Source organism: Podarcis erhardii (genome assembly GCF_964252035.2).
Source record: "Podarcis erhardii genome assembly, chromosome: 7".
NCBI lineage: Eukaryota > Metazoa > Chordata > Lepidosauria > Squamata > Lacertidae > Podarcis > Podarcis erhardii.
The window spans coordinates 73426745-73441143 of record NC_138511.1 but is presented as its reverse complement, the minus strand read 5'-3'; the positions used below and the strand labels follow the sequence as shown (position 1 = coordinate 73441143).

At 46.5% G+C, this 14399-nt stretch overlaps 1 protein-coding gene across 3 annotated transcripts in view; it reads left to right on the top strand.

The window, feature by feature from the left end:
* The window catches only part of DYRK1B (dual specificity tyrosine phosphorylation regulated kinase 1B), a 33405-nt gene extending 20233 nt beyond the window's left edge, over positions 1-13172 (top strand). For all 3 annotated transcript variants that reach the window (XM_081868959.1, XM_081868958.1, XM_081868957.1), the window contains exons 2-11: positions 6534-6679; positions 7362-7481; positions 7718-7906; positions 8677-8824; positions 9273-9559; positions 9862-10008; positions 10359-10499; positions 11431-11734; positions 11936-12042; positions 12176-13172. In XM_081868959.1, the coding sequence (XP_081725085.1) occupies positions 6617-6679; positions 7362-7481; positions 7718-7906; positions 8677-8824; positions 9273-9559; positions 9862-10008; positions 10359-10499; positions 11431-11734; positions 11936-12042; positions 12176-12571 (1902 nt within the window). In that variant the 5' untranslated portion in view covers positions 6534-6616 and the 3' untranslated portion in view covers positions 12572-13172. The remainder of the gene's footprint in view (positions 1-6533; positions 6680-7361; positions 7482-7717; positions 7907-8676; positions 8825-9272; positions 9560-9861; positions 10009-10358; positions 10500-11430; positions 11735-11935; positions 12043-12175) is intronic.
* Positions 13173-14399: the final 1227 nt, after the last annotated feature.

The window sequence follows — 14399 nt, the reverse complement described above, 5'->3', positions numbered from 1 at the left end:
TATAGTCTGCCATTCTGCGTCACAGGATTTGGAAAAATATAAAAATGCAAGTTGTTTTGAGCTCATGTTGCTCTGGTAGGATATAAGTGAAGTAAACTGAAGTTGTCAATTGTTAGTCCCAATTAGGCCACTGCTACCTCACAGCCTAAATATTTGGCAGCATAATCTGTAAGACCTGGGCTGGTTCTTCTAGCCTGACTTCTCTTCATCTTCATTCACTCTTTATAATATGTGCTATATGAATCTAGGTGCTAGCTCCAACTTCCATGGGTAAATTAAAACTGACTGCCTAGTAAAATGGAAATAGTGATAGTGATATGTCAGGTGGTTTTAAAAAGTGTTTAGACAAATTATCAATGCCTACTAGCCATGATGGAGATAGTATGACTTTACCAGTTGCTGGGGATCACAAGTAGGGCTGGGCGATATCTGGTTTTCAATATCACAATACATCATCAACTAAACATCACAATATCTTGATATATCACAATATATATTCATGGCAGCGGAGGCTTTGTAGGCAGCCCCATGGCTGTGGAGGGCCTCTTCAAGCATCCCCACAGAGATGGAGGGCCTCGCCGCGCCTTTCCTTGGTGGCAGAGGGTGCGCTGTGCTTCCCTGGGGCGGCGAAGAGCTTTGCCGCACCTTCCCATGGCGGTTAGGGCTTTAAAATGTAAGGAAGTAGTAGATTTAATAAAAATATTAAATAAACTTCCATATAATATATTTAATATATTTTCAACTAATTTAAGAATAGTTCATGTGATTTTCTAGTCAAGTTGCATCTGCTTCCCCACTCAGAGGTCTAAGTGGAATCTGTGCATGCACCGATCCTGGGGAGATTCATGCACAAGGTGGTTACAAACTGCTATCTGTATACAGTTAACTCGCAATTTGACCACATTTAACTTGTACACATTCAGATGTAGAAAATTAAAAAGGGGGTGGAAAGAGGGCAATTGTCTGGGGGAAAAGGCTTTGGCAATCCCACCCACCGTTGAACCCAATGTGTTTTGACTATACACTATTTTGGCTTTACATGCCACCCCTGAAACGTAACCCCTGCATAAGCTGAGCGTTGCCTGTATTGCTTTGAGTTGTTAGGTAAAATCAGTGAATAACAGCATATAATACTGTAAAGGTACAACTTCATTGACGCCTTGCCAGTAGAAGTAGAATATAAATGTAAATAATAACATTAGCAACATGACTAATTGCCCACTGCATGTGGTGACGACATGCTGCATTAATGTGTGAACCAGCCCCTATGTTTTGACTGCTGAGTAATGCAACATATGATTTGCTTGTGCTGCTTGAGGATGTTTACATAAAGAAATTGTAAGGCCGCAGTGTAATTGTTTAGCAATAAATTATATTACCATGAGTCCCAGAAAATAGTTTAAGAGCATCTGATATAGCAGCACTGCTTCAGCTACTTAAGATTTTCATTTGTATTATTAATCATCATCATAATAACAATAATTTTATTATTTATATGCTACCCATTTGACTGGGTTGCCCCAGCAACTCTGTGCGGCTCCCAATAAAATATTAAAAACACAATGCACAAGTGAAAAATATGGTGAAAGGTTGAGTATTTGTGGAGGGAGGGCCTATATATTGTACTGGTCCTTAATATGTGTAATGGGTCTTTGTGGAAGAATAAACTGTGCTTTGGTGAGCTGAAGACAATAGTGTCCCTAAATACAGTGCTTGGCTTTTCCCTCATTTAGGTGAATTACAGCCATGTGTCAGTAACAGAGCACATGCTTTGCATGAATAGGGTTCTGAGTTCAAATCCTGCTTGGGAAAACTGTGGCCTGTCAGTCACCAATTGTTGGTGACCAGAGGTAGTGGCCCCATTTAGAATTTTGAGAAAACTATATGGGCACCAGTCACAAAATTGCTGCCATAAGGGCATGGCATAACACAAAATTAGAGAGAATCCAGTCATTGTTGCTTCCCTCCCACCTACTGAACAACCACATGCTACCTGCAGGAAGTCAGCAGTGTTCTGCTGGCCCTGGTTGTTGACATACAATCTTGACATCTTGCACATACAGACTGATGCTGTTGTTATCTAATAAGAACAGAGTGCATTCCCCAGTACCAAAAAAATATATACAAGGTGGCCACACTACACTAGTTCTCTGCACACATACAGATCTTATGCACATCCACCCCCCTCTCTCTCTCTCTTAAACACATATTTCAACTACAGTGGTACCTCGGGTTAAGTACTTAATTCGTTCCGGAAGTCCGTTCTTAACCTGAAACTGTTCTTAACCTGAAGCACCATGACTTTAGCTAATGGGGCCTCCTGCTGCCGCCGCACCACCAAAGCACGATTTCTGTTCTCATCCTGAAGCAAAGTTCTTAACCTGAGGTACTATTTCTGGGTTAGCGGAGTCTGTAACCTGAAGCGTATGTAACCTGAAGTTTATGTAACCCGAGGTACCACTGTATACACAACCACACATACATCTCTCCCTTTCTTTGCCCAAGTGCATCTCTCCATCTGTTTCACAGACCACATAAACACAGAGACTATACATTCACACACCTCTCACCCATTTCTTTCTCCCATAATCACAACACATACAGCTGTCTCACACATACTCCCCTCACATATGCCTCTGTCTCTGCGGCTCCTCAGTGCAGGATCGTCAAGCCCAAGACGCTCGGTGGTTTAGACCACAGCGCCACCCACATCTCCGTGCATCTCTACCTCTCTCACAGACCACCATTTGTTCATACCTCCTCTCTCCCTCCCTCTCACACACATACAGTGGTACCTCGGGTTACATACGCTTCAGCTTACAGACGCTTCAGCTTACAGACTCCACTTACCCAGAAATAGTACCTCATGTTAAGAACTTTGCTTCAGGATGAGAACAGAAATCGTGCTCTGGTGGCACGGCGGCAGCGGGAGGCCCAATTAGCTAAAGTGGTGCTTCAGGTTAAGAACAGTTTCAGGTTAAGAACAGACCTCCGGAATGAATTAAGTACTTAACCCGAGGTACCACTGTACATCTTTCCCTCTTTCTCTGCCCAAGTGAACCTCTGTCAGTCAAGCATCCATATATAACCTCTTCATGGGGTGAAGCAAGTGCCTGCCGCCAGCTCTACATCACTGGCAGGCAACAAACCAAACATGATGGGATTCTCAGGGAACAGGAAAATGATTCCTGCCACCACCAAAAAACCACAAATATAATGCAAGACGACTTGCCCTTCCAGCTCCAGCAACTGCTCTACACTGTTCTGCCATCCCCTCTTCCCGCAAAATCCAAAAAATATTGAGGGTCTGCAACCTTGGGCCTGGGGACTCCAGAAAAAGCCTTCATGGGTGCTGGGTTGACAGTACCCCAGAGTAGACAGTACTGAACTGGAAGATTCAATGATCTGGAATAGCTCAGTTGGTAGAGTATGAGACTCTTAATCTCAGGGTTGTGGGTTTGAGCCCCACGTTGGGCAAAATATTCCTGCATTGCAGGTGGTTGGACTAAATGATTCCCATGGTCCCTTCCAACTCTACAATTAGATTCTGTTCTGTTCTGTTCTATGAGTCTAGATTCGTTCAGGGGGAATCCAAGAGCTGCATTGAGATGAGGCCTAAATTGTTCCCTGCTCTAGGCACTGAGTTCTGCCTTTCTCAAATGTGCTCCAATTTTTCCCCCTTGCTCCATGGAATTCCGTGGAAGCCACTGAGAATAAAGTTCTGACATCTTAGATTGTAAAATCTATACTCGTGAAATGTGTGTCCGGAAGGGCAAGGTGTGTGCACATGGAAGGAGGGTCTGTGTTGCAATGGCCCCTCAGGCTCTGTTAATGTGTGGCTCTGGGAATTGGCTTTTTAATTATGTAGGTGGTTTGTTCTTTGTAATAGAATTGGCTTGGAAGAAATAAGGAAATAGAAAAAGAAAAATACAATTGAATAAAAATTAAAAAATACTGGAGAGAGAGGGGGTACATATCTGAGTTATTGCATTCACAATCCCTCAGAGTAATTTAACTGTTTTTATTACATAAGTAAATAATATTAGAAGTGCTTTTTAAAAAGAATAGTAGTCTTGGCTATTATTGAATTCTTAGCAAGGGTATGTGTGTTCTGGGATAGCAGAGAACATGACTCTGGCTGCAAAATTCAACATTGTGAGAACGTCAGATTTTGTTTTGTTTTTAAAGCAAGAGTAGACCTTATAGGTTCTCACATCATATAATTTTTATTTTATTTGTTTGTTGTAAGCAAACAGTATACACCATCATGTTTATGTAGTAATATTAGAACTTTAGTTAGCAGATCGTTTTTTGTGGAGGTTCACTTTGATAAGAAAGTTGTCTGTGGTAGGCCATCCCTTAAAAGTGGTTTGCTGGGAAGCTTCTGTTCCTACTGTTGCTTTTCATCCAGATCCCTCTCTTGGCTTTGGGACTAAAAATTAGTAGGGGAAACATAACATACCTCAAAGGGCCAGATTTGGCCAAGGGGACCACATCAATTGATGCAAGTTGTAAAAAATACTGTATTTGCCTGAATATAAGCTGCACCTTTAAAATTGGAGGGGGGAGGAAGAAAAAATACCTGAATATAACCCGCTCCATTCCTCACTGCTCCTGGCTGCATGGGGGGTGGGGTAGCCGCACTGCGTTGCTGGTGGCCTTTCCCCTACCTCGCTGTCTCCCATCCCGGCCTTGGGAGAGAGGATGGGGGACTACGCGCGGGGCAGGTGCCACTTTGCCGCGCTCCTGGCTGCATACCATAAGGTCACGAATATAAGCTGCACTTTACTTTTCATGGTCGGAATTTGGGGAAGAAGTGACGCTTATATTCAGGCTAATACAGTAATATAAATTTTAATGTAAAGAATGTATTCTAATAGATATATGGGTGTGTATATTGGGGCAGAAGTGTCTGCAAAATGGAAATGTATGTCCTGGGCACCAGTAGCATAAAAGACGGTTTTGTATCTTTTGATTATTTGTTTGTTTGTTTAGAGTATTTATAAACCATCCTTCACCAGATGGTCCCACGGTAGAAAATACCATATATATTAAAATGATAATTAACAGTATTTCAAAACTAAAACAGATAATAAAACAGACATTTAAAAAACAGACATTAAAAAAAAAATACATGGCAACAGTAACTGAATTAAACTGAATTATTCCAAAAGGGGGTATAAATCTGTTTAGTAACCTGCAGTAAGAAAAATTGACATGTTCATAGCATCACCAATGGAGAATTGCTGTTTTGGGGGGAGGAGAAGCAAACTACAAATAGAAATCATGTTAGAAACAGCACAGATATTGACTCCCAGTGGGCGCTGAGGGAATCCCTCTCTTTAACTACATTTCAAAAGAGAGACCTGTAACTTTGAGGTGTGGCTGCATAATAAGATACAGTATACTGACCACATTTTGCCCAGCTTTCCTTCAGTTCTGACAATCCCTGTGGTTTTGCTAGAGCCTCTGACCGTGTCTGACATGCAAACACCTCTGCCTGTTTTTCTGTAGTTACCTCTCCTCTGCACAGTTCAAGCTGTAGCCTCTCCTCTTGCCTCTTTCCCTTCCCAAAATGCCATTAATGGTAAAGGTGCACATGCACTCAGGTAAGCGTCCTTGATTACAAAACATGGAACACAATACCTAGACCTTAAAACATTCAGGAATACATTTCATGATTCTGCCCTTCCTCCCATGTGTACATGGTCCTGCTTCTCCCATTTAATTTTGTTAACATCCCTGTGAGATAAGACAGCTAAAAGAGCTGGAGCTCACCCAGTGAGCTTCAAGGCTGGAGAGTGTTTTGAACCCAGGTCCAAGTACAACACCCTAGCCACACTATGCCATACTAAGGGAACAGTTGAATCTAGGAGTCATTCATATGTGCCTTCTCCCTTCCTATTTGCATAGTCTTGATCCCAGTGCTAACAGTTGATGGCTTCCTTATGCTCTTCTCTCAGCTTTCATTCACTTAAAGCTGCTATGCAGTCAGTCTGGGAAAGATAACAAGAGGCCTGCCATCCCCCATCCCACCCCCAAGCTGTGGTAGCTTGAGGTTGCAGAATTTAGTGGACCCTTGCTTAGTATAATGAAGGTATAATGTAATTAAAACAAATAAAGAAGGCTGGGAAATGCTTATATTAAGCGCCAGCCCTTATGCCTGAACTCTTGTTTTGTGGTTTTCGGTGTTGCAAATATAAATTTGCTTAATAATACCATGAAATGCAAACACCTTTTAGACTGTCTTTTCTAATACATTTGTGTCACTGTTTCAGTTCACTGGGTGAAGCTCTCTATCCTGGGTTGTTTCAGGAAATTGGATCTACTGCCCCCCTCCCATTAAAAAGCTAAGAATAGAACCTAGGTTCTTGGCCATATCCTCACCCCTACTGTAATCAAGATAACTGACTCTCTTCTTAAATTGGAATGCGTTTTGTGGTGAAAGCAGGGAGCTATTTCTGGGAAGTGCAGGCATGTGTGGTGATTAAAAAAAAAAAAAAACCTCACCAAACTATTTTTGTGCCCTCTAGGTGGCAGCAGCACTCCACAATGCCAGCTGCCGCCCTGCAGCCAGGTTGCCTCTCTGGGCCGCTCTCTTCCTACTGAGACAATCATGTCGAGCCAGCACAGCCATGCTCCCTTCTCCAGCATCCAGCCCATGGCTGAGCATCAGCAGGTAATTTCCTGGAAATTCAGCCTTTTCGGGGGCTTCCCCCTGAATCAGCTGTCTCCTCTTCAGACTGTATGCTTGTAAATACACACAGCAGCTCAGCCTGGCTCAGCTCCTTTCCCACTCTTCAACCTGTGGTCATTCCAAGTAAAATCTACATGAGGCTGATACAGGTGTGAATCTCTGTGTTTATTTAGCTCACGTTATAGAAACAATGGCTATTAGATTTGAGGCTCTAAGTTCAGTCTCTAGTCAAGGCATGCAGAGGGGAGTCATTGTGGGATGAAGCAAACCCGTGATGCAATTGCCACATGAATCAGCCATGATGTGTGGTGAGAGCCACTTAACCTGGGCCCAAGCAGTCATCCTCACATGGGCTGATAGCAACCTCTTTCCTACACCGTGGGGGAAATTAGATGTGGGCTGCAGACTGAATCTACTAAGTTTAAAAGGTTAGTAATCTCAGCATGACCCCTTCACTCACTCACTCTCTCTCTCTCTCTGTCTCCTACAAACCTTCCACCTCCAAGTACATAAAAGAAAACAGGGTTTTTAGTGGAATAGAATGAAACCCTTGTCAATCGCTGCTTCCTGCTGGCGGCTGGAACACATGCTATTAGCCCCATCATGGAACTATTTCAAGCCCATGACCTTTAGGGACTTATCCCCACTGCCTTTTCTCCCACAGATCATGCCAGACCTGGCCATCCTGCAGAGAAGAATCCCGCTCACTTTTCGGGACTCTGCCACAGCCCCACTGCGAAAGCTATCTGTCGACCTTATCAAAACTTACAAACATATCAATGAGGTAAGAGGACCTTCTCTGTGGTGACAGCTTTGACCAGTTCCTTAAAGCACTGGGAATAGTGATGATTTAAACTTCTTTGCACTTCTTCTTCCTTCTGTGCTGCATGTTGATGGCACCATTCTGCCCTGCCGGAGAGTTCAGTTTGCTTCCCCAGGCTGCTATGGGGAGGTGTAATTCCTCATCTTAAAAGAAAGGTTCCTTGTATTCTGTGCACTGACCCTGCGTTTTGCTGCCAGGTCTATTATGCTAAGAAGAAGCGCCGAGCCCTGCAGGTGGCACCTGAGGACACAAGCACCAAAAAGGAACGGAAAGTGCACAACGAGGGCTACGATGACGACAACTATGATTACATTGTTCGCAACGGGGAGCGCTGGCTGGAACGCTATGAAATAGACTCGCTCATTGGCAAGGGATCCTTCGGACAGGTCAGAGGGCAACCAGGAGAGAAACTTCTTCTGTATCCACATCAGTAACTACATAGCAAGTTGCAGCCTGTGCTCTGGTGATCATTGGTCAGAACACTGCTCTAGGTTCTCCTTCCCCAGCAAATGTGCCTTTGGCAAGATCAAATGGAGCATGCCCCACAGTCACAGGAACATACAGCCTGTAATCTTGCCAAAGGGAAAAGGTTGTAGTTCATTGGTAGAGCAGAAGCTTAGTTTGCAGAAGGCCTCAGGTTCAGTCTCTAGCATATCCAGGCAGGGCTAGAAAAGATACCTTACTGAAACCTTGGAGAGCCTCTGCTAGTCAGTACAGACAAGAGATAACCAACGTGGTATCTTCCAGGTGTTACAGCTCCCATCATCCATGACCATTGGCAGCACTGGCTGGGACTACAAAGAGAGTCCAACAACATCTGGACATCATCACTTTGGTTGTCCTTGATATAGAAAGTATAAGCCAGATGGCCCATTAGTGTTGTTTGGTATAAGGCAGCTTGTTGGGTTCTGACCTGATTTTAAGTAACTGGGGTTGATGTTTCATTGCCATCCTAAGCAAAGTTTTGCACATGTACATCACCCTGGCCTCTTTCTGAGGAAGAGCAATAAATAAATAAGATGACTACTATGTGTGTGGATGCTTGAATGTTCCCCCTGCCCAGCGGTACTTTTGATTTGGTGGTTCTCCCCAAAGTCATTACTTCTTGGCACCACTGTGATAACATTATACTGATGTGTCTTTTTCTCCCTGCTAGGTGGTGAAGGCCTATGACCAACAGGCTCAGGAGTGGGTGGCCATAAAGATAATCAAGAACAAGAAGGCATTTTTGAGCCAGGCTCAGATTGAATTGCGATTGCTGGAACTGATGAACCAGCATGACACAGAGATGAAATACTACATTGGTGAGAGTTTGCAGAGAGATGTTTTTGGAATTAGTTGAGAAGTGTGAGTGGGTCAGCGAGAGCACTACTGGTGAGATGCACATTAAATGAAGTCTCCAGTGCTTCATTTAGATTGGTGGCAACTTGTGGAAGGCTCTGCATAAGTGAGTGACTGATTAAAGGAATGTCTGGATAGTGTTTGAGAGACTGGTTAGGGCATGAGTTGAAGTCGGTGGGGGTTCAGGTCATTGGGAGAGATTGGTTCATCATTTTGCTTGCAGATGTGGTGCACTCAGTGATCTGTGGTCCAAGACTGTGTGAAATGTTCATGTGGGATGCCTGGAGGTCATAATTATATGTCAGGGAGGTTCACAAGTGCTGGCTGCAGGGTGTTGTCAAAGCATCAATGGGGAGCTGCAGTATTCTAGCAATGCCTCCACCACACTTTCTCTCTCCACCCCACCCACAGTGCACTTGAAGCGGCATTTCATGTTCCGGAGCCATTTGTGCCTGGTGTTTGAGTTGCTGTCCTACAACCTCTATGACTTGCTCCGTAACACCAACTTCCGTGGCGTCTCTCTGAACCTCACACGCAAGTTTGCCCAGCAGCTGTGCACTGCATTACTCTTCCTGGCAACACCTGAGCTCAGCATCATCCACTGTGACCTTAAGCCTGAGAACATCCTGCTCTGCAACCCCAAGCGCAGTGCCATCAAGATTGTGGACTTTGGCAGCTCCTGCCAGCTGGGCCAGCGGGTGAGTGACCCCTTGCTGTGACCTCTCCAACTGCAGCCCCTCTCCCAGTGCCTGACCTGAGACCCTCCTAGTGGTCAACATCAGAAGTTTGTAATTGTCAGCTTAAACAGCTTCCCTCGTTTTCATAGGACTTCTTCAGCTTGCTCTTGGCTAGATGAGGGCCTTAGAAGGCACTGGACCACCTTATTTGTCTTGGCCAACATTTGAAGCAAAGGGACTGAAAGAAGACAGACCCACCTGTTGTGACCTTCCAGTCCCCAGAGTGCAGCAGCTGATCCTATCTTTCCTTTTCTTCCCTGCAGATCTACCAGTATATCCAGAGCCGATTTTACCGCTCACCTGAAGTGCTACTGGGCATGCCTTATGACCTGGCAATTGACATGTGGTCCTTAGGTTGCATCCTGGTGGAGATGCACACAGGAGAGCCCCTCTTCAGTGGCGCCAATGAGGTAGGTGGAAAGAGGATGAGCCAGGGGAGGGGAGGGGAGATTAGCCCCTGGCTATTATGCTCCAAAGGACTTGGTGTAGCAGCTAGCTTTTAGCAAGGGCAGCTGTTGAACTTGCTGGGCAGAACCACCTAATCGAGACAAAGAATGCAGCAGCAACTTGGCTTGGCTTGGGTGGCAGGAGGAGTTGAAGTGTGTGGAGCTGCATGAATAGGTCCTTGGTTCAAGGAGACAAATGAATGGATTTAGAAGGCCCTCAAAGAAACAAGGAGTGAGTTTGGAAAGCCAGGAAGAGCCATGTGGGGCTGGGAACTATCACCTTGTGTTCCTGATTCTGTGCCTTTCCCTTGCAGGCCGATCAGATGAGCCGGATTGTGGAGGTGTTGGGGCTGCCACCCCCTCACATGTTGGAGCAGGCTCCCAAAGCTCGGAAGTACTTTGAAAAGCTGCCTGAGGGGGGCTGGGTCCTCCGGCGGGGCAAAGATGGCAGGAAGGTAATGCTTAGCACAGCTGTCCTATCTTCAGCCCTTTCCTCCTCTGCATTCCCTTTAAAATGAGCCTGAGACAACAGATGTTTTTAAGATTATCTGCACAGCACAAGATTTTGAACTGTCAGTTTTGCTATTCACATTTTGTGTTTTAGCAGGGGGTGGGGGTGGGACCTGTTGTGGTGTGCCACAAAATGTTTCCAATGACATTTGAACTGTATATTGTTCTGGGACTTTGGTTTTGTATCCATCATTTTCGGTTACTTCTATGGCAAGGAGGTAGAAAATAATTTGTATTGACTAATCAACCTAAAGGCACAGGCTCTGCCCTCAGACTTCCAGGCTAAGAGACTAGAAACCTCAAGGGAAGAGGGGGAATGATTTTGAGAATGCAGGTGGGAAGACATGAGTTTTTAATATGCCTTGGAACAAGCAGATGAGTTCTCTGTGAGGGCAGAAGCAGGCTCTCCCACAGTTGTTGCCCTTGTTTTCATGGGTGATTTGAAATAGATGGGGCAAGTATCTTGCAAGTGTGTTAAGATAACTATCCTTTAACATGAATGGTGCATGTGAGAGAAACGCATGGCACTCCTGGGCAGGAATAAGAAGCCCTGTGGTCCTTGTTTTTTGCAGAGAGTTAAGTCAACTCCTTTCTCCAACCTTTAGTAAATATTGACAGTGATTTTTCTCTAATTAAACACATCAACTTCACAATCAACAAGGAGTTCCTTAGGTTTAGGAATATAAAATAGCCTTGTCCTGTGTTGTGATAAAATGAATTCTTTTCTACTTTCCAAATACAAACTTGGCACAACTGATGATGTTTCTGCCTTTACTGAGTACAGTAGCACAACACCCCACCTGGCTGATACAGACCGTTCTCTATCTTGCTGTAAGTAAAGTCTGCCTAACTATACCGTTCCTTGGTGTCTTTCAGGACTACAAGGTTCCAGGGACACGGCGGCTGCACGAAGTGCTGGGGGTGGAGAGTGGAGGCCCAGGCGGGCGCCGTGCAGGGGAGCAGGGCCATTCGCCTTCGGACTACCTGAAGTTCAAGGATTTGGTGCTGCGCATGCTGGACTATGAACCCCGTAGCCGCATCACCCCCTTCTACGCCCTGCAGCACAACTTCTTCAAGAAAACAGCCGACGAGGGCACCAACACAAGCGCCAGCACCTCACCCAGCCTGGGCACGGAGCACAGCCACTCCACCAGCACCACCAGTTCTGTGTCTAGTTCTGGTACGTCCATCTCTCCCTCCGCCTCCTTTCCGCTGCCAGCTCTATCCTCAGTCATCTCCATTGCGTGATCTGATACTCTTCCACCTCTCCCCATAGGAGGGTGTCGGTCTAGCTGTTCCTAGCATCTGCTCTGTGCCCAAATGTTACCTTGGCCCCTGTTCTGCTCCTCTGACGCTGTGTACGTTTTTCCTCTCCTATCAGGCGGTTCCAGTGGTTCTTCCAACGACAACCGTGGTTACCGTTACAGCAATCGTTACTACGGCAGCATGGGCACCGTGCATGCAGACTGCGAGATGCAGAGTCCTCAAGTACGTTGCCTGTCTGGCTCTGGCCTGTTTGGCTCCCCGTGCCCTTTCTGTCGCCCCAGTCCTTAACATGCTCAACCCCTCCATTTCCATCTTTAACTGACCGTTTCCCTCTTTTTTATTGTTGTGGTTGCAGGCGCCCCCTCAGCAGCAGATGCGTCTCTGGGCCAGCGGCGACAACGAGAGTATTCCTCACATCTTACCTCACAAGCCCACGCCCAGCCAGGCCATGCCATGTTTCCCCCCGAGCGGGCACCCTCCGTACCAGCGCCCTCCACTCCCACTCTCTCCCCCGCTTCCCGAGGCCATGGAGGTTTCTCTGGGCCCTCGCCATCTGGACTGCAACCCCCCCGGGCTGGGCTCTTCCTCCTTGCACTTGGGCACCTCGGCCTTCCGGACTAGGACTGCTGGCGGCTCGCGCCCTGAGGGACTTGGCCTCAACTATCCTCTCCGCGGGCGTGGGCACCGAGACACTGACGAGACTGCACTGATGGGTGTCTGCGTGCCCCAGGGCACGGCTGCCAGCTCCTGATGATGGACTGGCCCGGCAGGCTAGGAGCCAGTGCCCAGCGAGAGCACTCCCTTGTTGCACCAGAGCCTGGACGGGCCAGGACTGACTGTAGGGCAGGGAACCAGTGGCCAGAGAGCACTTCTCCATAGGTGAGAGTCTGAGTGGGCCAGGACTTGCGGTGGGATGGGTCAGGTTGCCTGGCTGTGGCCAGTCTAGAGACCAGGTCCTGTTGCTACCTAGGACCTTGCTGCAACTGGTAAGCATTGTTGGGGGGGGAGGGGAGGGGGGAGGGGGGAATAGGACAGGGGGAAGCATGTGGAGCCAGCATCCTACCGCCCTTGCAGCCTGGATGCCGCCTTCCCCCTTTCGGTCAGTGCTTTCTCTGACTTGTGTGGTCTTTCCTGGCCACAGCCCCTCTTGAATCATTCAGCGGCATGTGGCCTGCCAGCCATTCCCTTCCTTGGTGCAAGAGATTTCAACATTCTGTGCTTGGATGGACAGTCAGACTTCTGTGCACTGCGTGGACTGATGGGCTTGGTGGCCTATGTGGTCCCATGGGAATTGCTGCTAAAAAATTTTTCCCCTGCTTGGAAATAAAGGGTTGCCCCAACCAGCGAATGTTTATGCTGACTCGTGTGCAGCCATCTTGGACCTGCCTCTTGTTGTGTGTACATGATGGAAGGTGGGGTGGGGGGAGTGCTTACATCTGTGTTCTGGCATCATTGAAGTATACTAGTGCAAGGCACAATTAGGAAGGTGGCAAAGGAGGGAGAGGGGTGCTGAGCTGGGTTGTGAACTTGTACCTCTGCCTTACTTGAGCTCATGCACCTGCACAGGATTTGGTTGTCTGAGCTCAGGCTATTTCCTTACGGTTCTTTTCTTTTTTTCGCGAGTAGGAAATTTGGAAGCTTAGCAGAGAAAGAGGGATGCAACCAATATTATTTTTCCTAATCACAGGGAGTTGGCCCTTAACACACCCACACCTTAAAATGCTGCTGTAGTATAAATAGCAAGTGTGCTGTTAGATTGGCAAGAAATTGAAGCAACAAGGCCAGGGTGACCCAAGGAGCCTGTTTCCCTATTCCAGTGGCTTCTTGTTGCTCACTAGGCACTTCGTTCTGCTGTGCTGCACAGCCAGGTAGATCAGGGATTGTACCTGACCAGACTTGGAGGTGCTTGTGTTAGCACTGTCCTTTTCCAGTTTTGGCAGGCTGCTGTCCTTTTCAGCTGGATGAGATTCGGCTGGGCCTTACACATGAAGGGGCCCTCTCAGAAAAAGAGCATTTCAGTCACAGAGCATTTCATTGTAATTACCATACAGTCAACACAAGGGCAAGCGTAATCTTGCTGCTTTGGGCTTTTGAACAAGATGTTAGTTTTGTCCATTGTTCTCTGAAAGCAGGGCACATGGTTCCAGACTCAGCTGCTACTGGCAAAATGTGATGCTACAATGGAAGTGCAGAGTGGTTGGATGTAGCCTGTGTCAGTTTTTTAGACCAGGAATTTGTTCCAGGGATATGTGCTATGTCCTCAGCAGTCCTAGTACACTCAGGCCCATGTCTGCAGTATCATGGGCATTAGATATTGGGATTCAGCATCCTAAAAATCTCAGCCTTTTGTTATGTTTCTTGGTTGTAAAGATGGGTTTGAAAGGCGTGGGGGCAATTCCAAGTTCTGAAACCAGAAGATGACTTGGATAGGCCTTCCGATGGCCTGGTGTTCAAATTCTCTGATGCACTCCATGCCCTCTGCCTTCTGCCCCAAGAAGCAGTTGTTTGGAACACAGCATGTTTGCATAATTTATGCAGATTATGCAGTGCAGGCTTTTTTGTTATTTAGAACAAAATGT